General features: G+C 38.4%; 1 protein-coding gene across 2 annotated transcripts in view; it reads left to right on the plus strand.

Annotated features, from left to right (window-relative positions):
- The window catches only part of cers2b (ceramide synthase 2b), a 43,949-nt gene that overhangs the window by 638 nt on the left and 16,414 nt on the right, over nucleotides 1-26,897 (plus strand). The window contains exon 2 of one of the 2 annotated variants that reach the window (XM_084088189.1): nucleotides 25,225-25,401. In XM_084088189.1, coding sequence (XP_083944315.1) covers nucleotides 25,229-25,401 — 173 coding nt within the window. In that variant the 5' untranslated portion in view covers nucleotides 25,225-25,228. The remainder of the gene's footprint in view (nucleotides 1-25,224; nucleotides 25,402-26,897) is intronic. The other variant, XM_084088190.1, reaches the window with a different exon arrangement.

Consider the following 26,897-nt stretch of genomic DNA (forward strand, 5'->3'; position numbering starts at 1 on the left):
ACGTAAAATATATAAAAAGTTTGTGTGTGTGTGTGTGTAATTAAACATATTTTGGGGAGAAATTTGTATCCAGAAGTGAGCTAAACCTACCTGACAAGACTTTTTTTTTTTTTTGCTACGTCCTTAAGTACTAGCTGTAGGCTATATAAAAACAATACAAGTCTATGGGATGTCCCCATTTATTTAAGTAAATGTGAACTAGACGTGAATTAAGGATGACTGGTACAGTTTTTGAACTTCTGCCTTGTGTAAGGTTTCTTGCCATGAATTGCCATAAACATCAACCCAACACATGATACATTTCTTTAATACTGAATATCCATTTGAACAGGAACACATGTAACACATAATAAGGCTAATTGAGGTAAAATAAGTCCAAAAGTCATTGAAAAGTGTAAACTAGTAAAAAAAAGAATACGAAAAAAAAAGGTTTCAGGTCTAAAATTACTTTAAAAAAAAGTACACTGACCTAAAAACCCACTGACCCATTTCCTTCTTCTTCTTTTTTTTTTTTTTCTTTTCTTTTTTGTTTGTTTGTTGGTGAGTGGTGACCAGAGCGGCAACATTCTGATCTGAAAAATGAAGCCTACCCGTAAGTGCGAAAAACTGCAATACATCGAAAATCCGCTAGAGGAAGGTCCCAAAAGGGAGCAAATGTCCATAGCCCCCATGTTAAAATGTCCGTTTTCACAGCATAAATTCATGTTTTTACAGGTTGGTCCCATGGACTTTTATTGTATTTTTCGATAGGTTCCGAGTGCCTGACAACCATGAGGGCTGTGAATTTTTTTCTAACTCGTTAGTTTAGATCGTATTTAGATATAAAATGTATGACAATAAGGGCGTGGTTAACTTTGATTGACAGCTTGATTGACAGCTGACAAGGCAGCGCCACGGAGAATGACAACATAAGAAGCGCCATTTTTTAATACAGTTGAAATATAATACTACTGTTTCTGTATCATGAAATGTAGTTTTAAGAGTTTTTCAGGCGAGAATGTAGTTGTTTAAAGCTCAAATCTGTGGTTTATTTATAAAGATTTATGAAAATTGTATCCAGTTGTCAGATCCCGCGATGACCGGGCGCTCGGCGCTCATGTACCCCGCCTGGAACAGCCTTTCCTCGGCTAGTCGTTATGAGGTTTGCCGCTGTCTCTGGCGTCTCTGTAGTGTTTAAACATGAGATATAATTCGTCTTGTGTATATCTAACGGGCGATTTTTGGTCTCGTGAATCTATAATTTGTTCCCTGGGCAATCGTTTTGGCTGAGGGGAAGTTTCATAACTTTATAAGCTATTTAACTTTACCGTTGTATGGTTAGACTAGAGCGCTGACTTTGTATGTTTGACTGAATTGTTTGCTTTATTTGTAGGGGTGGGAATCTTTTACCATCTCACGATTCGATTCGATTCCGATTCTTGAGGCCACGATTCGATTCAAAATCGATTTTCGATTCAAAAAGATTTTCGATTCAAAACAATTCGATTTTATTCATAATGATTTCTAATCAGGTTTCTGATCATGATCTACTCTCATCTGCTTTGCAATACAGAATGACAAACGGAGACATTAAAGTGTCTTTTTCACATTTATTAAGTTCAATTCTCAGGGAAGTGCCTTTTATCAAAAACATTGAAAAAATATTTTTACTTGGTACTTTTAAAGCAAAGTATTTATGATGACCCATAACGAACTTACTTCCAATACTTCCTATATTAATTGTATTAATAAAACAAATGGAAGTGATTTGGCAAGTCAACTGTAAGGTTACATTTGCCAGCATATGTCCCAACATTGCTGAGAACCAACAGGAAAATAAATGTGTGCCTGTACTAGCAGCATACTTGTAGTAAATTAATACAAACTTCAGCATATTCTGAATCTCTAGCATTTAATAATAGACTTCTAACCAACATCCTCTTGTTATTTCCAATGAGCAATATAATCCTTCAGACAAAAAAAAACATTTTGCTGTAGCAAATTCACAAACAGTTTTCGTTCAAAAATATAGAATTATGTACCAGAAGCTATCATAACGTATAATGCTTGTGGACTTATGCATATTCTGAATAATTAGTAACATACAAAGTCGCTCTTGACTTATACACAACTAAATAATAAAGAGTTATGACTTGAAATGTTTGCTGTATACCACAATCAAAAATAGCAAAGAAAGTGAATGAACATTCTGCAGAGAGTAACTTACAGTCAAAATGTAACTTTTTGTGACTGGCATTGCACATATTGCATACAGATCAGATCGGTTTACAAAGCATATTGATGTGAAAACTAAACAATACAGAAATTCGCTCTCATACAAAAAAATACTAAATAGATCACAATGAAATTGCCAATGTTCCATACGTTAGCTTTTAACGAAGACATTCTCTGGTGCCGTTCGGATTTGGCGCTCAGCCATCATGCGTCTGTTATGTGCGCGTCTCTGTTATGTGCACGCCACAGACTGTCCGCGCACTGCACGTCCGCTTCAGAGTTCCGCCTTTTGCGTTCCTTCAATGTTACGTTATTAGATTTTTTTTTTTTTTTTTTTTTTTTTTTTTAGAAAATCGATTTTTGACATTTGTGAATCGATTCAGAATCGTCCACGTCCCGAATCGCGATTCATCTAAGAATCGATTTTTTTCCCCACCCCTATTTATTTGTATAGCTTCTTGTAACTTTACCTTTTACTTTTATAATGGCTAATATTGATAAAAGTGAAATTTAACAAAAAGAGACTGGGTTGAGTTTTGTCATTTTAAATTTTAATACAACGAATATGATCTGTAATGTTGTTTACTGCAACATCTGTTGTTTAGGTCAAACGCACATATTGCCTGGACCATATTAAAATGTTTAATATTTTTATATTATATTTAAAACGAAAAGAGGCAGGTTTGTGTTTTATATTTAGTTTTTTTTATAAACGTTATGTGCAGTGAATATAATCAATACGCGTTGCCTGAACCACATTTGTGTGGCTATAATGTTTAAGATTTCTTTAAATGAAAACGAAAAGAGTTAGTATGGTGTTTTATAACATATTTCGTTGCCTAAAATATACACAGAGATAACCGGAGTAGCAGAGCGAGCTGAGTGACGCGCGCTGCGTCAGAAGGTGGGCGGGGTTAGGATTTCCCAAGATTTTCCAAGATGGCGCCGCCCATACCCCCCATAAACGGCTTCAAACCCGTTCTTCAGAAAGTCTATGGGTGACGTCACAGACGCTTTGTCCATATTTTTTTCAGTCTATGGTGGTGACATATGAAAGGTCGGGTGGCCCAATTACCAATAAATTGACAAACACACATTTAACCTGCACAAACCTTTGTTGGAATCATGAATATGATGAATTAATGCAACAAAATAAGTACCAAAAACAAATGTTGTACTATTATGTTTCTATTTTCAGAGTTCGGTGCAACCTAAACCACATTTTTGTGGTTGATTAGGGGTTGCACAATTGAAAAGCAAAGCATACACAATGGTTCTCTTTTGCAAGGTTAATCATTTTCTTCATTAGCTAAGCCTTTGAGCACTGTCCCAATCACCCAAAATCATGCTGTCCCATCTGTGTTTTGGTGGATGGGACAAAATAAAAACAACCTAATTCTGAAAATAGACAAATGAAATTAAAACACATTTTTACTGATTTTGTTGCAGTAGTGCATCATATTCATGTTTCCATCAAAGGTTTGTGTAAAATAGTACCTTATTATGAAAACTGGCAAAAGCTTAGGCCTATGTCATTTTCCTCACGTCATGCATTTCAGGGTCAACGAGGACATGCAGTTTTGATCATGTGGTCTCACAGCTAAGACTCAACAAAAAGCTGCTTTTTTTCACTCATTAGTCGAGAAAAACGATCCTCGTTCACAGTGATCCACGAAAACGACAAAAAATACTGTGTTCTGCTGTCAGGCCAGTAGTTGGCGATGTCACTTTGTAAAGAAACACTACGTGCCTATAGGCTGAACACGTAATAGGCATGACTTCACTGTTTTCACAAATTCAAATCACGTTTTTGTAGTTTACATGGAGACGATAACGGTATCGTTTTCAAAAACATGCACTTTGAATCCCGTTTTCAAAAGTTATCTACTTTATATTAATATACTATATTATATTAATGTATTTAATGCTCTTATTGTGCACATATATATTTTACATTGTCTTTATAAATAAAACACCTGCATGTAATTACAGCTTTATTTAATGTCTGTAATTACATCTATAGTTGCACTGTTGACCTTTTCCTTAACCCGTGGATTAAGGGTTAAGGGAAAGGTCAACAGTCCAATTATAGATGTAATTTAAACCTTAAACCTACCCATACCACCAAACCCGTTCCTAACCTTACCCATATCCCTCCCAACATGAATATATATATATATATATATATATAAATAAATATATAAATATAGATTTTCTTTTAATATTTCTTTTTGTTTATCTAAGTACATTAATGATATAATCATTGACCAAATGTTCTCTTTATTTAATCACTTTTGGCATTGCATCATATCTAGTATTTTCTAAGAACTCACACATATTATTCTGTTTTTAGTACATGAACGGTGTACATCTTGAAGCAACAAAATTTCTCCAGGCATATTTATTTCCTAAATTTGATCAGTCAGTATGAGTCACCTTTCACATCCTCCACAACTCATCAATCTCCCCTTACTTATGGAAACCATCGCATGATTTTGGTGATTTTGTGCTCATTTTAACCAGCGGGCGTCTTCACTCTCAACACCAGAAGGCTTCTGTCTCAAATTCTACAGGTGTTTAAGTGCTGTGATTGGTGTTTGTTGTTATTTAGTGGGAAAATAAAAAAAAGGGGGAGTTGTTTACTACAAGAGGACTTTAGAGGGGATTTGGCACCGGATAGTTCTAGGAACGAGCCACCAGGGTGATTCATTGAGAACTAATGGCTCTCCTAGGAACGTTTTCCTGGTTGCATTGAAAAGGACATCAACAGAGATGTTGCTGCAAGAGGGAGCAAGAGGACATGAAGGACAATGAGCCAGTAGGAACTCTGAAGTGACGTAAGCCACACTTGTTGTTGTGACTTTTATTTTGACGGCGCTGAGAACGCCAGCCAGAGTCTCCGTATTCATTAGTTTACGATCTGTCTAACAGTCCTGTCTAATACGTTATTAGATACAACTGTTATGACAGTATATGAAAAGGTATTAGCATATGCCGTGTGGTTGATGTCCAGTGTTGCTGAGCAGAAATACATAATCATGTTTCTCTTGGTCCCCTCAAAGTTGCGCTGGATTTTCTCCTCCGCGTAAAGGTCAAGAGGCCCATCTGTTTCCCATGTTCGTAGAGTTAAGTTTCTGGAGTAAATATATAGGCTATAATCTGTGTATTTACTAGGGCTGGGTATTGATACAGATTTCACAATTTGATTCGATTTCGATTCACAAGCTTGCGATTCGATTCGATTACGATTCGATTCGATTCAATATCGATTATTTTGGATATCAGGTTGTAAATTTTCTCAAGGAAAACTGGAAAATAAAAGGGAAAAAAATTATTGTAAACTATGGGAGTCAGTTGTAGCCTATAGGCTTCATTAGCCTTCTATAATATTGAAGGTAAAAATTAACTGATTTGTATACAAACACTTAAAATACACTTTTATTTATTTTTATAATAATAAAGTTATATGAAAATATAAAAAATTAAATGGTGGCTGTCATAAAAACTTTCCAGATTTATTCAAACATGCATTAAATATTGAAGAACAATAAAAATTATTATGATTATGTAATATGGTGCATATATTTAGCAAAATGCTCCTCTCTAGAGTTAATTTTTCCAGCTGACGAAAGAGAGTTTATGGTCACTGGATATGGTTTTTCTGAGGTAAATGTGACATTACATGACATTGTTTACTAACGTCTTTCCACGGTTGAAACACTGATTGAGCGATTCCATGTGACATGATACGGACTTCGATAAGTTGTACTCTATCTTTTAACACACTTTCAGATGCTCATTCGTGTTTATTTCGCGCTGTAACTGGTGTTATTAATGCGGAAGAGAAGATCATGTGCGCGCTGCTGCTTCTCTTGAGCTGAGCAAGAGCGATCTCACGCCACAGCGCCAAAACGGTAATTATGTTTTTGAATTTCGTAAGAAAATGGACGTAATTTGAAATCTGAGACTTTGTTTCATATCAATAATAACAAAGCACAAAGATTATTGCGATTTATTGGATGGGATGCGCGCATCAATGTTACATTCATTTATCAACTGAAAACAGGATGACTAATCGATTCTTGGGATTTAAGAATCGATATCGGTTCGTAAAAATGAGAATCGATTAAAATCGAGAAATCGATATTTTTTACCCAGCCCTAGTGTTTACACAGCTTTTTAAAAATGGCGGGTGCTGGTGTCTCGAGTGCTTTCAGCCAATCACCGTCACTAATGTCACTGGTAGTTCCTATAAGTGCTGGTTCAGACCCGACTCTGAAGTAGGAGCTACATTAGTTCCTCCAAAAGGAGTTCCTAGAACTAAAATCGTTCCCAGCTCCTGCAGTGTGAACGCGCCAAAATCCGGGTACTTCCGTCAATAGTTCTAGGAACAAAAGCCCTAGAAAGCCCCTTAGGTGTACCTTACAGTTAAAACTTTAATAAAATATGTATTTTTAATTTAAATAATGAACTGTTTTTAAGGGTAGAGTTCTAGGAACGAGCCACCCGGGTGATTCATTGAGAACTAATGGCTCTCCTAGGAACGTTTTCCTGGTTGCATTGAAAAGGACATCAACAGAGATGTTGCTGCAAGAGGGAGCAAGAGGACATGAAGGACAATGAGCCAGTAGGAACTCTGAAGTGACGTAAGCCACACTTGTTGTTGTGACTTTTATTTTGACGGCGCTGAGAACGCCAGCCAGAGTCTCCGTATTCATTAGTTTACGATCTGTCTAACAGTCCTGTCTAATACGTTATTAGATACAACTGTTATGACAGTATATGAAAAGGTATTAGCGTATGCCGTGTGGTTGATGTCCAGTGTTGCTGAGCAGAAATACATAATCATGTTTCTCTTGGTCCCCTCAAAGTTGCGCTGGATTTTCTCCTCCGTGTAAAGGTGAAGAGGCCCATCTGTTTCCCATGTTCGTAGAGTTAGTTTCTGGAGTAAATATATAGGCTATAATCTGTGTGTTTACACAGCTTTTTAAAAATGGCGGGTGCTGGTGTTTCGAGTGCTTTCAGCCAATCACCGTCACTAATGTCACTGGTAGTTCCTATGAGTGCTGGTTTAGACCCGACTCTGAAGTAGGAGCTACATTAGTTCCTCCAAAAGGAGTTCCTAGAACTAAAATCGTTCCCAGTTCCTGCAGTGTGAACGCGCCAAAATCCGGGTACTTCCGTCAATAGTTCTAGGAACGAAAGCCCTAGAAAGCCCCTTAGGTGTCCCTTACAGTTAAAACTTTAATAAAATATGTATTTTTAATTTAAATAATGAACTGTTTTTAAGGGTAGAGTTCTAGGAACGAGCCACCCGGGTGATTCATCGGGAACTAATGGCTCTCCTAGGAACGTTTTCCTGGTTGCATTGAAAAGGACATCAAAAGAGATGTTGCTGCAAGAGGGAGAAGTTATTTTGATTAAAGGGTAACTAAACCCTAAACCACCTTTTATTAGTTAATGATCTGTAAGAATGGGGCTTTATTAGTGCTGTTCATTGATTCGAGTAACTTTTTTGACATTTGGGTATAAAGTGTTTTAATTTTACAATATATGGTGTAAAAACGTCTGAGTGCTGCCCTCTTCAGGTTGAACGGTGGCTACTGAAGTTGAATTTTCCTATTGGATGTTTGCGGTGGCAGGTGACGTAAGCAGGTTCCAGCTCACCACGCCCTTGGTACGAGCTCACCACGCCCTTGGTACGAGCTCACCACGCCCTTGGTACGAGCTAGCGTAGATTTATCTGTATTTAGTACAGTGGTCAGGAGGGTACGTAGGTGTAGTGTTGCTGGTCTCAACAGCACTGCTGGACTGCATAGCTTTCCAGCAGACTTGGAAATTAGGTGCCAGTGGTTGCATGCACTTGGCCTGGAAGACCGTGTGTGTGAAACCTGCATTTTACGCGGGATTGCTTTTCCAATGCAATAGAGGTGGAAATGGGCTTCTCCACACAGCTCGCGCTGAAAAGCGACGCAGTGCCAAACGCTACTCCTCCTGCATGTCTTGATGTGAGTGATCATATATATTTTAATCACAATTTATGGTTAGGCTAAAGTTAATCCTCTGGGGTCGACAAACGCGCCGGCGCATTTTGCTGGATTTTTTAACATAGCGGCAAAATATGAAAATGCCTATAGAGAGCGCGTGCTATTGACTTTTCTTTTTAATTTAAATTTTTTAATTTAAATAATGAACTGTTTTTAAGGGTAGAGTTGATTAGAGTTTATACTAGTAATTTAAAGTTGGTATTAAACAGAAGTTGTGCTTGTCTTTTCCCTATTTTGACGTATATCAGAGTGAAACGGCTTCTGGAACCAGAAAAAAATGCAGGGCGGAACTTGATTTTGTCCGTGGGGAATTCATTGGATGGTTGTGGTTTGCTATTGGTGGATCTCATGTGAATGACAGGTTGCCCCGCCCTCATTAGAGAAGAGAAGAGATGTCGCTGCAAGAGGGAGAAGTTATTTTGATTAAGATTACGAGAGGACATGAATTTTTATAAACATTTATAATAAATACTGCAATATTCCATAAAAATATTAGAATTGTCTATTTTGATTTAATGGTGACTTTAATGGGAATCCCCATTTAGACAGCCAGATGGACACGTGTGTGTGTGTGTGTGTGCATTCATGTCCACTGAGCTGGATTGTATGATGGACCACAGTTCAAGAGTCCATGTGTTTTCCTTTCGTCAGCTCTTTCTGTCCATCTGCTATGAAACATTTACCCAACACTGACTTCATGAGGCTGCAGCACACGGAGATTTCATCTTACATTGGAACTTTATCAAAATAAATAGACATGTGACTAATTATGTGACTAATAAACCATCAGCTAAAGGCCAGCATGACACGTCATATCTTTAAACATCTGCTCTTATACCTTTGACCTGATTAGAAGTGACAAATACAGAAAGAGGAGATCCGCTGTCACACTTTACCCCAGAGAATGATTCTTATGCTAGGTTCATTTTTAAAAAGTCAAACGTCCCTCAATAGCCGGGCATGTTGGCACACTGCGTGGGGTATGTTGTCACAATGGGATCTTGCCTTTAAACAGGCTAAACAGCAAAAGTCTTCATTAAGTCTCATCATTCACAAGCTCTCAATATGACAAAAAGTCATGGGTTACACTTTACAATAAGGTTCCATTAGTTAACATGAGAACTTTTCAACATTTACTAACACATTATTAAAATCAAAAGTTAATGGACCTGAGCTGCATGAACTAACAATGAACTGTTTTTATTAACAACGTTAACAAAGAGACGATTGTATTTTTTGTTAATGCATTAACTAATGTGAATAATTTGGACTTTATTGTAAAGTGTCACCAACGCTTGTCTAGGTGTTATTGCTAATAACCCATCATTATGGAGATGTGGGAATCTCAGTGCCAGAGCTGTTCAACTTCAGCTCTGAATGAAAACGCCTGCCATTATTTGGCTTGAATGTTTTCCATTTAAAAGCACAACGTGAGCTATAAAACATTTGTGAAGCACTAAAATGAATTCAAAGTCACATTGAAATGAGTCCGATTTTAATACTCAAATGAGCAATGCAAAGTCACTCACTCAAAGTTCCATCTTCATGTGAGAACATCTGCGGTTAGATGTTCAGATGCGTTTAACACACTTTTTCCTACATCCAGTGATGCTGTTTTAAACTTTCCATTCATCATCTCTGGTTTGATGGTTTGCTGTATGAAGTTAAGGGTTGCTCCCATCAGGATTGTTTGAGCTGATCACTGACCACTGGAAGCAGTATCAGTCGAGACTATTTAAAGCCTTCTGTATAGTATTACTTATTATTATGATTTATTTATTTAGCTATTCTTAACAACAATGCATGTTAAGTATTAAAACTAAGAGATGAGAAAGTACATGCTGGTGATCAGCAATGCTGGACTTTTGACCATACTTTGGTTGTCCCGTCTCGGAGTGGGTGCACAGAAAACTGCTTAGGTAACAGTATCTCTTTCAGAGTTTTAATAACTATTGGTAACACTTTATTTCACATTGGGGCAGTCATGGACTAATGGTAAGAGATTCAGACTGGTAACCCGAAGGTTGCGGGTTCGCTTCTCAATACCGGTAGGAAATGACTGAAGTGGCCCTGTGCAAAACACCAAACCCCCAATCACTCACCGGGTGTCGCAGCAAAAAATGGCTGCCCCCTGCTGTATGTGTGTATGTGTGTGTGTGCCGTCATGTCAGTCACTATTTTACAGAATCCTTGTTACATGTGCTTACTATAGTAATAACAGTAAATTATGCATATGCACCGAAACCCTAATCCTAACCTTATAGTAAGTAAATGTAGTTAATTAATATTACTGAGTACTTAAAGGGGTGGTTGATTATGATTTCACTTTTTTAACTTTAGTTAGTGTGTAATGTTGCTGTTTGAGCATAAACAACATCTGCAAAGTTACAACGCTCAAAGTTCAAAGCAAAGGGAGAACTTTTATTTTAAAGAAATCGTTTTTTAAGGACTACAACAAACGGCTGGTAGGGACTACACAACATTCCTCCCGGGTTAATAAGTGACATCACAAACCCTAAAATTTACATAAACCCCGCCATCGGGGGCACAATTTATAGATTATCAAGACAGAATATGCTAATCAATGACTAGAAGATAACTACACATAAGCTAAATAAATTCATCAACTAACCAATCAGAAATGTCCTGTTGCTTTCTACATGTTGTCACCTCTTCTTGAGTCTCTCCATCATTGTCTGACTCCGGTTTGAACATCAAAGGCTAAACGTTTTTGAAATTTTCAGTGTATGTCTGTGTGAGGTAAATGGACACAAGCTATTGTAGCTCCGCCCCCTGTGCCGGGAGCAGCAGCTCATTTGCATTTAAAGGGACAGACACACAACGGCGCGTTTTTGCTCACCCTAAAGAAGTGACAATTTTAACATGCTAACCTATACAAATATCTGTGGGGTATTTTGAGCTAAAACTTCACATACACACTCTGGGGACATCAGAGACGTATTTTACATCTTGTGAAAAGGGCATTATACCACCCCTTTAAATGTATAATTACACTGTAACAAAGATGTCTTAAAATAAAGTGTAACCAAACTCTTTTTATTATCAAGCACGTCCCGCAGTCTAGCAGCAGTATACTTCATTTTACAACTATCTCTGATTTAGCTGATTTGGACGTTAACTTTGGGCTTTTAGGGTGGAACAAAAGTGCAAACTGTGAAGGAAAGAAATGTCCGCTAGACGGATTGTGTCACAATAATCTTTTCTCCTCGATTATCATATTTTCATAATCGCTAGATGCCAAAATCGAAAATAGAATTCAATTAATCTCAGCCCTAGTTTCTAGCTGTCATTGCAATGTCTCTGTTACCAACAGTTGAATTTCTAAACGGCCCCGTTCTCTTTCTGTCAGACAGTCTTAGTACTTTAAAAACTGCTCTTATTCCTTTATATGAAAAAGCCTTCAAATGTCTGACGAGGTTGGTGGTGTTAAAATGTTTTTTGTGCTTTCTGCCCCGTGGGATTTCCTTAGCACACACACTGCAAAGTGATTGTCTGGTAGAACTGTCAGATCGGTGAATTTAGTGAAGTCATTTTAGCTGCACGTAGAAAAGTTTAGTGTCTTCTGATCAGCCTTTATAGGGACCACCGATGAAACTGACAATGAGAGGCCTGACAATGTCTCATTCAATTACAGGAGTATTCAGAGTTTAAAAAGGCCATGTTCAGACTGCAGGCAAAAGTGGCCCAAAACCACAGATTTCCCCCCCCGCTCATATGTGACTCAGATAAACACTTATTTCAGTGTCCTCCATGTTTATGTCTGTATGATAGCGTTCTGCGCTCCATCTCGTTATTGATCTTTTGTGCATGCGGGTCAGTTTCGAGACCATGATCAGTTCAAACTCTGATCTGATATTAGCCACATTGAAAAAAATAATGTAAACAGCCAAACAAAATCTGAGCAATAAATCATACTTGAGTACTGAGGTTTGCAATGTGAACGAAGCCAAATATATATATTCAGTCTGTGCAGTGTTATTATTCTGAAGTAGTTCTACTAGTTTAGTCTTTGCGCTCACAAAACTTCCTCAGAGGTCTTTATGGCAACCCAGCAAAATAAAAGTTTGGTTCAACTTGAAGAAATTGTGACAGAAATATATTACTGTTGTACAGTAGAATTTTGCTATAATCCTAACAGTAATAATAATAATAATAATATAAATTATTGTTAAAACTATTTTTTTAAGGAATAATCAATTTTTCTACCATGTTTTAATTTTAACAGTAAAGCTCTGTTGTGCAGCACTTTGACAAGTTTTTTTTAAAATTCATATGATTAAAAGATAATTTAAATTAAATTAATGTTTTATGCCTTCATTTGACTGGCAGAAAAACACACTTAATAGAAATGAATAAAATAAAATAAAAAGGAAATGTAATAATTTGATGTTTTTATGAATTCAATTAATTAGACATGCTTTTGTGATTATTAAAATTTAATTAAACCATTAAAATGGAATCTGAAAAACTTAAATTTGGTCAAAAATAAAACGGAATTTGAGGGGAAAAAAATTATTTCATAGGGCCCTAAATATGTCATTTTTGATAAACTTTTAATACATTGTTTTTAAATTGTACTCATGATTTCAATTAATCAGACATGCTTTTTGATTAATTTTATTTTAACATTAAAATGGAGAGAAAAAAATTATTCTGAAAATTAAAATGAAAAAAAAAGCAGAATTTGAAGAAGAAGAAAAAACGGAATTTGGGACAAAATAAAATGGATTTCATAGGGCCCTACTTCAGAACAGGAGCAAGAACTCTTTGACACGGGATCCTTGTGGAGTAGAATTAGAAAGCGATGATTTAGTTGACTGACAGTGGGCATGCTATTATACAGACACACTGGTGTTGGTTCAGCTGCCTGAACAGACATATCATCAGCAGAAATCACCCCGCTATACAGCCTCACCAGGCAAAGTAATTACTACACACAACACACCCGTTTACACAAGACCAGTGATAGACATTTGACTCCCAAATATTTGTTGCTCTCTTTACAAACACTGACCAGGCTGCACATACTGCTGTTGATTAATTTACTCGGGTTCAGTTCTTGGCTCATCATTGACCGGCATGAATGACAAACAAACCACCTCAGCATTACTAAGCAAAACCTCAACAGGTGGAAATCTGACAGCTCCTCCACCTGGTCTCGTCCGTCACTCGAGTTTGTGGAAACAGCTGTGATCCCATGGATTACAGTGATGTTAATGAGCCAGGAATGTAATTATGCAAATTCTCCTTGCAATAGTAATTGTTTTTGTTTTGCTGAAGCAAATGATGTGGTGCTTCGATGGTAAGGTGTTGTTGTGAGTGGTTTCCAGTGCTGCGTCCCAATTCGCCTTCTTCTACTATGCCCTATAAGTACGTACTGTTTTTGTGAAGAAAAATACATACTTTTGAGTGTGTAGCAGAAGAGTATGCAAGCTTTGGGACATACAGTACTACTTGGTCATAATTGCGTCTTTAACACTTAGTTACATTCATCCTGCCAATGTTTAAACTAGGGATGCACGATATATCGGCCACCGTATCGGCATCGGCCGATATAAGTTAATTTTTAATGTTTATCGGTTTATAAGAAAATTTGGCCGATATATTAAAGCTGATAAATAATGGGTTATTTCCTACAGCTGATACAGTTCAGATGTGCACTGTTCGCCATGATAGTTTTAAATTGCTTGAAATATGATTGGAATCACTTTGAAAAGGAAAATGCAGTTAAGTGCAACAAGTCTGTCATATAGACTACATAAAATTATAATGAGAACATCATTATAATTGTGTGATTGGGACATAAGACTTTTGTTTTTGTATTCAGGCTCTCAAAAATTATAGATAAATTAGAATTTAGATTTATAGACCAACATATCGGTTATCGGCTTTCAAATATAAAGAATTATCGGTTATCGGTATCGGCCAAAATGTTCATATCAGTGCATCCCTAGTTCTGTCAGGGTTTGGGTTGGTGAAAGTAGCGAGGACTCAAGTGCAGAACAATGGGTATTTATTAAGTATAAAATAAAACAAAAACTACCCCGTGGGGGAAAACAAGACAGGAATCAAGACTTCGACTAGACTTGGCATGAACACGAAACAAGAGGCGACAACAGACAAGGTTAGACGACGAACCAGCACAGGACTGAAAACACAGGGAGAATAAATTAGGGAGAGCAAACAAAGCAGGGAACAAGGGAGGACAGGTGGGACAAATGAATCAATAATCGGGTAACAAGATGGGAGGGGCTAAACGAGACATGTACACGCAGCCAATGAGAACACTCATAAGCTACATGTCCACACAAAACATGACAACATGAAAGCACAAGCCGCGTGCTACACAGCACAAGACAAAACATGACATGACAGCACATGAAACAAGGCAAAACAGGAGTGTATGCGCTCTGTCACAAAACCAAGAAATACACTAGACAGAAGTGACTGAACCCTGACAAGTTCAAACTGCCCTATCAATCATCTTTTCACAGTTAAAATCCTCCACATTCAATTTAATTTAATTTCCTACCATATCGGAGAGAAATGCAGTTGCACGTTGATCTGCCAGTCGTGGGTCTTTCATGCGGAGACTCTCCTCATGTGTTTGCATAATGATGCATTTAAAAGTGAATGAATGTAAATGTATCTTTGCAAAAGTTCACAACGCTATTGCAGATGAAATATAACGTGGATGTCATTGAATAAATATCTTTTCGTCAGGTTATAAACGGATTATTAATCAATCACTTAAACCCCTTTAACCCCTAAACCTCTCCACTTACCAGACTCACACATCCACCATGTTTGTCGTATTTTGTAGTTACTAAAAGAGTAGTAATCGAATCGTCATCCAATGCGCAATGGGTTCTGGGAAATATTAGCCTTTAGAGCGTGCACGGATCTGCACTCCGTATCTAACCGGAAAAAGTAGACCATCCAGTATCTCTGGAATACTCATTTCAACTTACAATGATTCGGGACACTAATTCTAATTTTGAATGCTATTTAGGACGGATAGTATGCGAATTGGGACGCAGCACATGGCATTGCTATGTGGTTGCTATGATGTTCTGAGTGGTTGTTGACATGTTGCTATGCAGTTGCTATGTGGTTGCTATGATGTTCTGAGTGGTTGTTGACATGTTGCTATGCAGTTGCTAGGTGGTTTTTTACTGTCTGAAACAGTCCACCCTCAAGTCTCTCCTGGTCTCTATGACTCAGCGCCGTCTTTCTGTGGAAATCTGGGGGGGTTTTTTTAAACCTTTTTTTATTCTTTGCCGCAGAAAATCATGAGTATAATCGCTCAGAAAAGCATGCTTACAAGAGTCGTGAGATTTAATGAGTAGTCTTAAAATTGAAGATATTAAATTTATCTTTTACAGATCAATACTTCTTATTGATTTGGTTGATTCGATGCCCTGTGAGTGTTTCTTAGCGAGAGCAACACAGTTCTGATTCTTCATCTGTCTGATCAACTGATAATCTAATCAATGCTCAATGCTCATCTTAATCTTGTTCAGTCAGTTAGTGTAAATTCAGAGGACGGCCAGTGTCAGAGCATTTGACCTTGTTGAATAAATCATTTATTTGGCCTAGTCTTATCTATTGTCTGATGAGTCAAACGCGTGGCATAGGCATCTTTAGTGCTCTATATATAGACTAAGGAGTCTTTGCTGGATAACTCAATGGACAGCTCTGTTAAAACTCTGAGAACCATCAGACACACACAATATATCACACACACACACAAACACACACACTCCGACGATGTCTGCGTGAGTTTCCAGCACTCATCAAAACCATGTTCCACACAAAATGCTCTACATACTTCCTCATGCTCTTACTAGACACACACACACAAACACACACACACACACAATGCACTGATAGGCTCAGCAGAGAATGGCCAGAGTGGAGTCACATGACCTGAGCAGCCAATGAGAGTTCAGGAGCAGAGCTGTCGTGAGCGGGAAGGGGCGTCTGACCCTCACATGTGTGTCTGACTGTGCTGAAAAGGAATGCTTGCATTAACACAAGTTCTGAATTAACACAGCAAGAGCGTTAAACTGAACGTTATCTGATCAAACTCGTGGCATGTCCGCAGTATTGATGCATTTCACTTGTAAAAACACCTTGGTGAAAAGTAGTGTACTTTTAAGTGGAGTACTTATTACGGAAATAATATACTTGATCTGAATGTAATGCTTTCGGACACATGTTAATTGCAATTAAATGTTTTATAGTTTAAATAGTTTAAATTCATTTTAAATGCAATTAGCTGAACTTTAGAGTGTTTTTTTAATCCACTTAAGTAAGACTTTAGTACATCTTTATATGTATTTTTACAATTACATCTAATGTCTTTGAAATATGGATAAAGTGTACTGCTGAATACTGACAATAATTTATTTGCTTATGTCATTTATTTAATTCAATTTCTAAGACACATTTGTAATGATGAATTTAGTACATTTAAAGTCCCCCTGTGGTGAAAATCAAGCTTTTAATGTTGTTTATATGTCTATGTGGTGTTTTTAATATGCTTTAAGACATAAGTCAAAACCATTGCTGAGTATTTTCTCCATAAAACTGCAGTGAACCAAAGACAGTCTCAAAAATGCTGGTGTTTCTGACGTCACAAACTACCTTGTAACCAATCAGATCAACGTGTGATCGTCAACGAGTGGATCTCTGCGCTGCTGTGAGTGAGTGGAGGCGGGGCTATTATGAATATTCATAGAACCGTGTATACTAAATGAGGCAAGGGTGTAGAGTACTTATTCAAGCTAAAATTCAAGCTATTTTAAGGTATGATTTTTTATTTTTATTTTTCAAGTAAAAAACTTTTAATTATGTCATTTTGGTGATCAAAGATGAGTTTAAAGGGATAAAATTATTGACTACATGGGGACTTTAAAATATATTAACTTTAAATGTAGTATTAAATAGCACACTACAGTAGATATTACAATCAAGTACTTTACATGTGCTTTATATCTTAGTCAACACATTTACTTCTTTAAAGAACAACAAAAGATTACGAAAACTTGATGTAAAATGTACTGTAAAGGTGGGTTTCCTACAGTGGTTCAGGCTGCAGGACTGTCGCAAGACTAAAGAAACGTAACTTATCAGCAAAATGGTAGAAAACTGTACCTTTCTTGTTTATTACCACCCCCTGCTACTTATACATAGTTCCCACAGGCCAATTAATGTCACGTGACCTCCCCGGAGACGCCATCTTTGAGGGCATAAGCTGCTGTGTTTACAAAGTTTTACAAGCAAATTTAGAAGATTTCTTCCTATTTATAATGTTACGAAAATCATGAAGAGACAAAGTGACAGAGATTATAAAGACACTCTATTAACACAAGACAGAGAGAGGTACAATGTGAAAATTTCAGTCAGAAATGGTGTGGATGCGCTAAACTGAGCACTGATTTTGCAGCTTTGGCTCAGATACTGTATTATCCATGTGTACCATTATCTGGTATTGGCTAGGAGTTTTAACACATGTAAGCAATTCCGAGCCTGGAAATATGTGCATGAATATGAATATACACGGTATGAAAATAAATAAAACTTGCGTGCAAATTAATGTAACAGTTAATGCGGAACTACTTTATACGCGGGTTCTTTAGGGACATAATCTGAGATTGCAAGGCTGGAATGTGTGTGTGTGCGTCAGTCTGTGTCTGTGTGTGTGAGTGAGAGATAGAGTCGCGGGCGCGATCGAACAGTGGAAACAATGTTGTTTTTGTATGTTTTTAATACCTCGTCATTTTGTACATACAGGACATCATTCAAACTGCAAAGTGTTAACTTATATTTGTGTACACTCGCAATAAAACACAACAAATTCTTGCGTGTTTTGAGGGAGTTTCTTTCCTGTTTATCCTCGCCAGCCATAACCTCCATCGTTGTTCTGACAAAAGCTTCGTCTTGTCACATTCATGAAGTCTATGACGGGTATACTGTAAAATCCAAATTTAACTGAACCTCCGGCACGATTTGAACATCCATTGACCCAGCAGGAGATGACCATTTTCACTTTTTATCACGAAATTAACTCGTTTCAGCTTCTTCGTCTAATGTTCTGCCCACAGCATGCCCACAGAAATGGCGCCGGGTCGGCAAATGCCCGTATGTTGTGACGTCATGTGGGAACTATGTATACCAGCGACGGAAATAAGCGCAGTTACAATCGCAAAATATGTTTGAGAGCGTTGCTATAGTGTGACGATATTGTATTGCAATAGGTAGCACATCAAAGTTAATACCGAATCAAAAGCTTTTAGGTTTAATGACAATATGGTTATGGTTACACTTAAAATACTTATAGACACAAAATAGATGAGATGATAAAAACGTATACCATTAATTGTACCCAGCATATGTTTAATGTTACCTGAGAGATGGGAAGGGAGAGAGAGAAAGAGAGTGAGAAAGAGACAAAGAAAAAAGAAGGCAAAGAAAGAGTGACCCAAGAAACGGACCCAGAGGAAAAGAAGAGACCAGAAGAGCCAGAGAATGAAAGAGAGACAGAGCAACAGTTGCAATATTCTTTTATCCCTTCCTTGAGCATGTGACTGTAACCCAACTGTGAGACATTCAAACTGACCACTCAGAAAATGACAACTTCCCCCACTGTCCTAAAGGTGACCCCTGATGTAGGAGGCCTTGATCACTATCAGCACCTCTGTGTCTTTAGGAATTACAAATGGCCCTTGGGGTAAGAAAGAGGGGGTTGAAAACTAAAGCAAATGTCTTTGTTCATTTTCAAATATCTTTGATTATTTTCAATCCTAACTTTTCATTTGAAATTATTACAAAGTGCACTTTTAAAATGTACATAAGTGTGTTAAACAGTCATGAAAGTGTACTCTCTTTAAGTACACTCAGGGCTTGACATTAATTTTTTTGCTCAACAGCCACTGTTACTAGTGGTTTTCCAAAGTTACTAGCCACACATCATTTTCACTGGCCACAATTTTGATATCATGGGGAAAAACTGCCATATAGATATTTTTTTATATTATCTCATAATTTGGCAGCAGGTTTAATAGGCTGCTGTCACTTTAAGAGCTAATGCACGGATCCATTATACTGTTACACATGCGTTTTCTATCTCAACTCTTTATGTTCAGACACGGATTGTGCTTATTGTGCTTAAAAAGTCAAACACACAAAATAATGTCAAAATGCTGGTCTTGGCAAGTATTCACATAAACACAGTCAGTTTTAAGTGAACATAAAGAGTTGAGATAGAAAACGCATGTGTAACAGTATAATGGATCCGTGCATTAGCTCTTAAAGTGACAGCAGCCTATTAAACCTGCTGCCAAATTATGAGATATGTCGGAGATGGAGATGTCGGAGAAATGTCTGAATGGAGATGTCGGAGAAATCAGTTTAGACTGGGAGGCGGCTTTATGTGCACACACTTTGGGCGTAAACAGAAAATCTGCGGGAATGAGTAAAATTATTTGCAATACGCACAATCCCTTGTCGAAATTCAAACCCTGTAACAGCAACAATATTCATCCGTAGCAAATGAAACGAGTGAGTCAGGGGAGGCGGGTTTGTGTGTCAAATTGCTGTCGGAGAGATCAGAGAGCGAGAAAGCGCAACTGGTAACGTGTATCTATACTGCGGAAAATGAGAATTGAAAGCGTTCCAGATATTTTCAGTATTGATATGTAGGGTACAACGGGGCTAAATGCACACCGTAAAAAAAAGAAAGAATTGAACTATCTCTTTAAGTGGCCTTTAATTTGTTTGTTTTTTTAAAAGTACTTTTAAGATTTAATGTACATTACAAGTGCACATTAAATACAATTAAGCGCACTTATTTTTCACAAGGGCACTCTCTTCTACATACATTACTGGTATAACTTAAAGTGAGGCGCAGTAAATTGAATTACCGGTACAGTGCTCTGTTCTTAAATAGCCTAGAGATGATGAGAGAGATCAAATGTGTCAGGATTTTGATCAGTGTTGGCCATAAACAACACTTTAAAACAGAAGTGTGTTACAGTGTCACTGATCCAACTTCTGTTTTGTAAAACTGTCATCTGTTAAATGTAAATCATGGAATTTAAAGGAACAGTTCACCCAAGTGAAAATTCTGTACATTTATTCACTCTAATATCATTCCAAACTTGTATGTTACTATTTTCTGTTGTGGAACTGTCACGATCACACACACACGGAAAAGGTAGATCCAAAAGCAGTTTTATTGGGTAATCCGAAATCGTAAACCAGTCCAGGCAAGGGTCAAAACCAAACAAGCAATCCAAAAGACAGGAACAAAACAAGAAAACCAACAAACCAGAACTACGGAAGTGATATGACATTAAACAAGGACTCCATGACAAACACTGAAACAAACAGGGTATATATACACACAGATACTAACAAGGTGACGGGAAACAGCTGTGTGCAATGATCAATGATTAGACAGAACAGGATTATGGGAAATGTAGTGCATGAGAGAATGACACCGTGGGGGACAAGGACCTCTAGTGGTTACCCAGGGAAACACAAACCAGACACTGTGACATAACCCCCCCTCTACGGAGCGGCTACCAGACGCTCCAAGACAACACTACAAAACCAACACAAGAGTCCAGGAGGGAGGTGAAACGGTGGAGGATCAGGGGGAGGGTAAAGTATTTGGAGTAGCCAAAGTAGTTTTATGTGAAGAACAGACAGAAATTTAAGTTGTAACTGTTGATCATCTTTCTCTCTGCTGTAGCTCTCAAATTAAACATGGCATATTTAGGCCGTTTTCACCTGGTATTAAGATACGTTTTTGTCTATTGAATCACAAGTGGACGAATCTATATATAGGTGTAAAATGTTTTGAGCTTGTCCACTTTCAACCACTTCCAGAGGTTGAATACGCATTTGACCGGATTGCTTTTGTAGAGAAGAAGCTCATGTGGTCAAATGTGTTCAAACAGCCGCAAAAGACCGTTTACTCTCCGTCTACTGATCTGATGTGTGAACATTATGGGAAGTGCGCTAGCCAGACAGGATTTAAACTTTGTCGGCTGAAGACCCAAGTTTGGTTTGAAGATGAAAAACATGCCAAGCCCAGCATTGCGGCTCTCAGAGCAGAAACAAAAGCTGCTGCTCTCCGTATGTTTTTCCGTCGTGTCCGGGCGTGTTCAGTTGCATGAGTTTATTTTGTCCATTAGATCGAAAGCTCTGAAAAAGTCCATACATACATAGACCCTCCCCTCTAAGAAATCAGGACAGAAGTGATCGGAAGTGGACATAACATATTAAAACACCAGGTGTAAACGGAAATGTGTCTCCGTCGTCTACTTGTGATCCGATCGACCAAAAACGCATCTTAATACCAGGTGTAAACAGAGCCTTAGACATGCTACAGGCTGGACTCGAGTTAAATGAGCAGTTGCCCCATACACACCTAAACTGAGGGGATTCTTCGACAAGCTTTTTTCCTTTATGTGTCTGTTCTAGCAGTTTGACCAAACATTTGGAAACTCATTAACAATTCAAGACTAATTTTCTTAAGTGAATTATGTTTAATCCCATCACGTTTGTCTGAATTCTGTGACTTCATTCCTCATCTCCTGAGTGGTGTCGTGTTATTTTTCTGTGACGGATTGTGTGAGTGGAGCATAACAGTGAAGGCCACATCTGGTTGAGCTTGTCCTCTCGGAGGGGTCAGCGAGAGGAAACACTCTCAGTGAAACACAGATCAGTGTCTCTGCGCACTTCAGCTGTACGGTACATGGAGCTCTAGTATAGAGGGATCAGTCACATGTCGTTTACTGCTCTGGTGATTGATAATGTCCATCAGAAATAGATAATGCTTAACCTCCTTGATTGATTCCATTGGTTGTTGATTGGTTTTTGGAATGTGGGAGTGGCACTCAAAAACGAATAAGAGCTTGCGGTCGATTGTAAGAAAGTGACGGGGTTTAAGTGGACTAAAAGAATATACTTAAGTGCGAACTTGAGTGGGTAAAAAAAAAAAAAAAAAAAAATCACACTTAAATTAATCTTTATTCCCTGGTTTCACAGACAAAGCTTAGCCTAAGTCTAGTCCCAGACCAAAATGCATGTTTGAGCTGTTTTAACTGAAAGCAACTTGCACTGGCATATCTTAAAATATGTTTTTTTTTCTAAGGTACTTTTATTAAAGCTATTTAAATATCCTAACTGAACTGATGTCTAATCCTGAAACCAGGCCTATATGTAATTAAATGATATCGATAGATAAAATACTTAAATCTTCTTTGAAATATGGTACTGCCAAGTATGAAGTTGCCAGCCGATGCTTTTCAGTGTATTTGTGCAATAGATGGTCAGATTCACAGATTTCATCAATCTATCAGACGGCGCCAACTCCTGCAAGACTTCAGATGACGCAAACTCTGAATCAACACGCACCAATGCTACCATTTTCTTTGTCATAATTATTTTTGTTAACAAACAAGTGTTCATTACGTCAATGAGCTCATTGCTTCTGCCTTAAATTATTACATTGTTTAAATTAGTACAGCTAACTGTGATTTGTATATGTACATTTCTGAAATACATAGACAGTTACCTCTGATAATAGATCACTCTAAATTGTAATGTGGACTCATGCATTTTCTGTAAAGCTGCTTTGAAACAATATGTATTGTGAAAAGCGCTATACAAATAAATGCGAATTGAATTGAATTGAACATCAGGAAGAAACCAGACTGCTATAATGAGCATTTCTGAGGAAGAACTAATTCATGCGATTGCCATGAGACGTCATCAAGTACTACGTTTGCTGCTGAGATATTTCCTACAAATGCACATTTCCCAATCATTTCTTTGCTGTCGACTGTGTAATCCTTCCCATAAACTGCTGCACTATTACATCATGTATGTGTGAGATAGGTTGTTTTTTTAATGCATTGGTCCATGCATTTTCCTGACTGAGGCTACGTTTACACGTGGATGGCTATTTTCATAAACGGGCATTTCGCCCCTCTTCGTTTTCAAAAATAACATCGTACACACGAACCTGTGTATATGCTGTCAAGAGCATGCCAAACCTGTAGGTGGCAGTGTAACGAGAAGCTCAAGCCCACCTTAGCCAATCAGAATCCCGAGTCTGTCACACAAATAGTCACATTCTGTGACGTCGCTGCCTAAATCTCCGTTTTTCTCAGTTTACATGCAAACGGAGATTTTCAAAATCTCCACTCTGGCCGGAGTTTTTAGAAACAATCGGTTTCACTGGCGAATCCTCCGTTTGCTAGTAAACGAAGGGCGCAAACGAAGGGAAATGTCTCCGTTTTTCAAAATAACCATGTACGTGTAAACAGGGCCTGAGTGGTCTGTTACTATGACACTTCAAACCTGCAAAGTTTTGTGTTTTCAGAAACAACGAATCCTCCCATGCTGCGTCTTTTACAATCTTCCAATGCTTCAGTCAGTTGCATCAGTGACCACATCCTTCCACTCTGCGTTAGATCTCCATCTTAGTTATCTGTGTTGTAAAGCCATTGAGCGCAGATTCAGGCTTAGCCCTGGAATATGTAAAACATTAAATGTACAGTCACCAAGTAGTTTCACAGTTTTAGTTTTTAATTTGACTATGGCCAAGAGTAGGCCTTAGTTCAATTAACACATTTTAGTAGCTTTTATAAACATGCCTTGGAAAAAAGCATTACTGGAGTGCATCTTGAGACAAAACAATGACACTGACATGTTTTAAGATATGTCAGTGCAAGTTGCTTTCAGTTAAAACACCTCAAACATGCATTTTAGTCTGACACTTGAGCCTTGTCTTTGAAACCGGGGGTATATGTGTTAACCTAGTCTGTGGTTGAAGCTCAGACTGTAGCCGTTGATGTGAGGATTGTTCATGTCTGGAGCACAAACGCTGCAGGATGACGCACACACTGAACTTTAAAACTTTCAATTTGAGCTTGTGAAAAATTATTAACCCTTAATATGAGTAATAGCCAGAAGCATCATGTTCATTCAGAAGCGCAGGTGGATTTTAAATGTAACTTTGAAAATTAAGCTGCATGCTTATTGTGAAAACAAAAGCAGTGGCAGAAATCACACATTCACATGTTTGAATTTGGTCAGTACTATTGATTTAAAAAAACTGTGTGAGTGAATGAATAGAGTTTTCCCCCTTTGGTCATGTTTCCAGCAAGCGCTTGTAATAATTAGCCCACCAGTCACCACCACATCACACAAACCTCAGGTGCATCTGGGCAGATCACACACATCACATCACATCTGCCTCAGTCTGATTTCAAGACCCCTGCCCTGCAATGCCATACAGCACATATGCTCTTCCTATTTAAAATGACCAAAATAAATGACCATTCTAACTCAACATTTAGGTTATAGATCAACTGTGGTCTGTTCTGAGGTTGTAACTTAACCAGTCACTCCACCCACTTGAGGCCTGTGATCTGTCATTATCTGATGATCTGTGTAAGGCGAGTGTAAATCCATCAGTATAGTTGTCTAGGAGCCAAAAACATTAACATATGTTTTAAAAGAGCATTGTATGAACATATGTCACTGTTTAACATGGGCCAGTACATGTACCCATATCAGATTTTATAACACAGTTGTGTTTGCAAAGGCAACACTGCTATTTTTGCTCATACTGAGGGTAAGAGGTTTAGAACAAACAATGTTCAATGTGTTTGCCATCCTGCAGTGTTTCTGTGCCAGACACAAATGCTCCATTTTCACTTGATGTAGCAAAAAATGGGTGAAAAAGGTCCCACTGAGACCTGAGCCATATGTAGAGCAGGGGTTCTCAACCTTTTTGACACTAAGGCCCCACTTTTTCCAAGACCGTTTTGAATGGATGGATGGATGTATGGATGGATAATTGGATGGACAGACAGACGTACAGATAGACTCATCATCATCGTTGTGTCTTTGTGTTCAGCAGTATGTTGCAGTGGTTGAGTGAAGTGTTCTGGCAGGAGCGTCTGTGGTTCCCAGAGGGTTTGGGATGGGCTGACCTGGAGGACCGTGATGGGCGGGTCTATGCGAAGGCACGGGATTTGTGGGTGGCATTGCCAATCGCCATCCTGTTTATGGCTATTCGACAGGTCTTTGAGAGGTGGGTCCAAAGCTACATCACTACACTCATCTTTCTTTTCCTCTCTGTTTTCTCAGTTTTTCTCTTTGTCAGATATTTGATAAGCTTTGTCTCTTTCTCTCTCTTGGCCTCTGTCTGGCATGCTTATAAATAGGTCTTCAGTTCTATTTCTGTCGACATGCTTTTTCTTTAATGTCTTCTCTCCCTGCGTCACTCCCTTCGTTTTACTCTCCCACCCCTCTCTCTCTCTCTCTCTCTCTCTCTCTCTTTTTATTACTGTGAGTATCAAAGATAAGGAAAAAGAGGCTGAATTAGAATCAATGCACTAAAATACAGAGAAATATATCATCTGCGAAGCAGCTCTCTAAAATTCTAACTAATGGTCAAATAAGGGTCCAAAGGGTCAAATTTACCAATTCATTTAAAAAAAGCAATGTCATTTAAAATACACAGTCCACAAAACAAGAAGACAGGAGCAATAGAAAACAGTGCATGAAATTAATAAAACAGGCCTGTAAAAGAAAGTACAATAAATGGAATAGCCTACATATAACAATGGTCCATAGACGATTTTTTTATGTTTTGAAAGATGCTCACCATGCTGCATTTATTTGATGAAAATACTGCAAAAAAAGAAATATTGTAAAAAATTATTACAATTTAAGTGGTCAAAATGGTTGTCCCCTGGAAAGGTACAGAGGAATTTTTGGAGGAGACACATATTCAAAGCATGTTTTAGGGAAGGGCTGGATAACCATCTGTTTGTCTTCCTATCGCCCGGGAAATTAAAGCACATCAGTAGCCCAGTACACCAATTATGTTCTCTGGCTGGATGGTTCTGATTTTGTTGTGGAGGAAATGGACGAGGAATGTGCTCGAGGCTATCCAGTCCCTTTCCCGATCGCATTTGTCTATTCCAGTCCTCCCCAGGCCATAACCCAAATCCTCCACGGACCTAGAGCCCGAGCCCACTACAGACCTGGAGCCTTAGCCCGCCACAAAGCCCATGTCCGAGCCCATCCTTGTCCTGGAGACCGAGCCCAACAAAAAGTCTGACCAGGTGTGTGAGCCGGCATCAATGTCCGTCCCAGAGAGTGTGTTAGTGTAGTTTAAGGGCATGATGTGGAGCCCCACCTATATATGAGCTGTGCATAACTTCCAAATAACTGTGTGAAGAACTGGAGGTTTTTCCAGGGTCTCCCGTCCACCCTGGTGTTCTTCAGTTCATTGTCCGCTGATTCCCTTCAGTCCCTCTGCTTTTCTTCTGTTTGCTCCACTCCGCTCTGCGGATCCGCCTTGGGTCTTCCGGCCTCCAGCTCTGCCTTGGCATGTGGCCCTGTCTCCGCCACAAACCGCTGAGCCCGTCACTCTACCTTGAACCGTTGACCATTCGGCTCCACCTTGGCTCCTCCCTCCCTCTGCTCCACCTGGTATCGTTGTCTTTACGGCTCCACTGGGATCCCTCGTCCTTCTGGCTCCGCCATGGTTAGTCGTTGCTCTGTCTACTCCACGGACTT

The sequence above is a fragment of the Abramis brama genome (assembly GCF_963993115.1).
Source record: "Abramis brama genome assembly, chromosome: 17".
In the NCBI taxonomy this organism is placed as follows: domain Eukaryota; kingdom Metazoa; phylum Chordata; class Actinopteri; order Cypriniformes; family Leuciscidae; genus Abramis; species Abramis brama.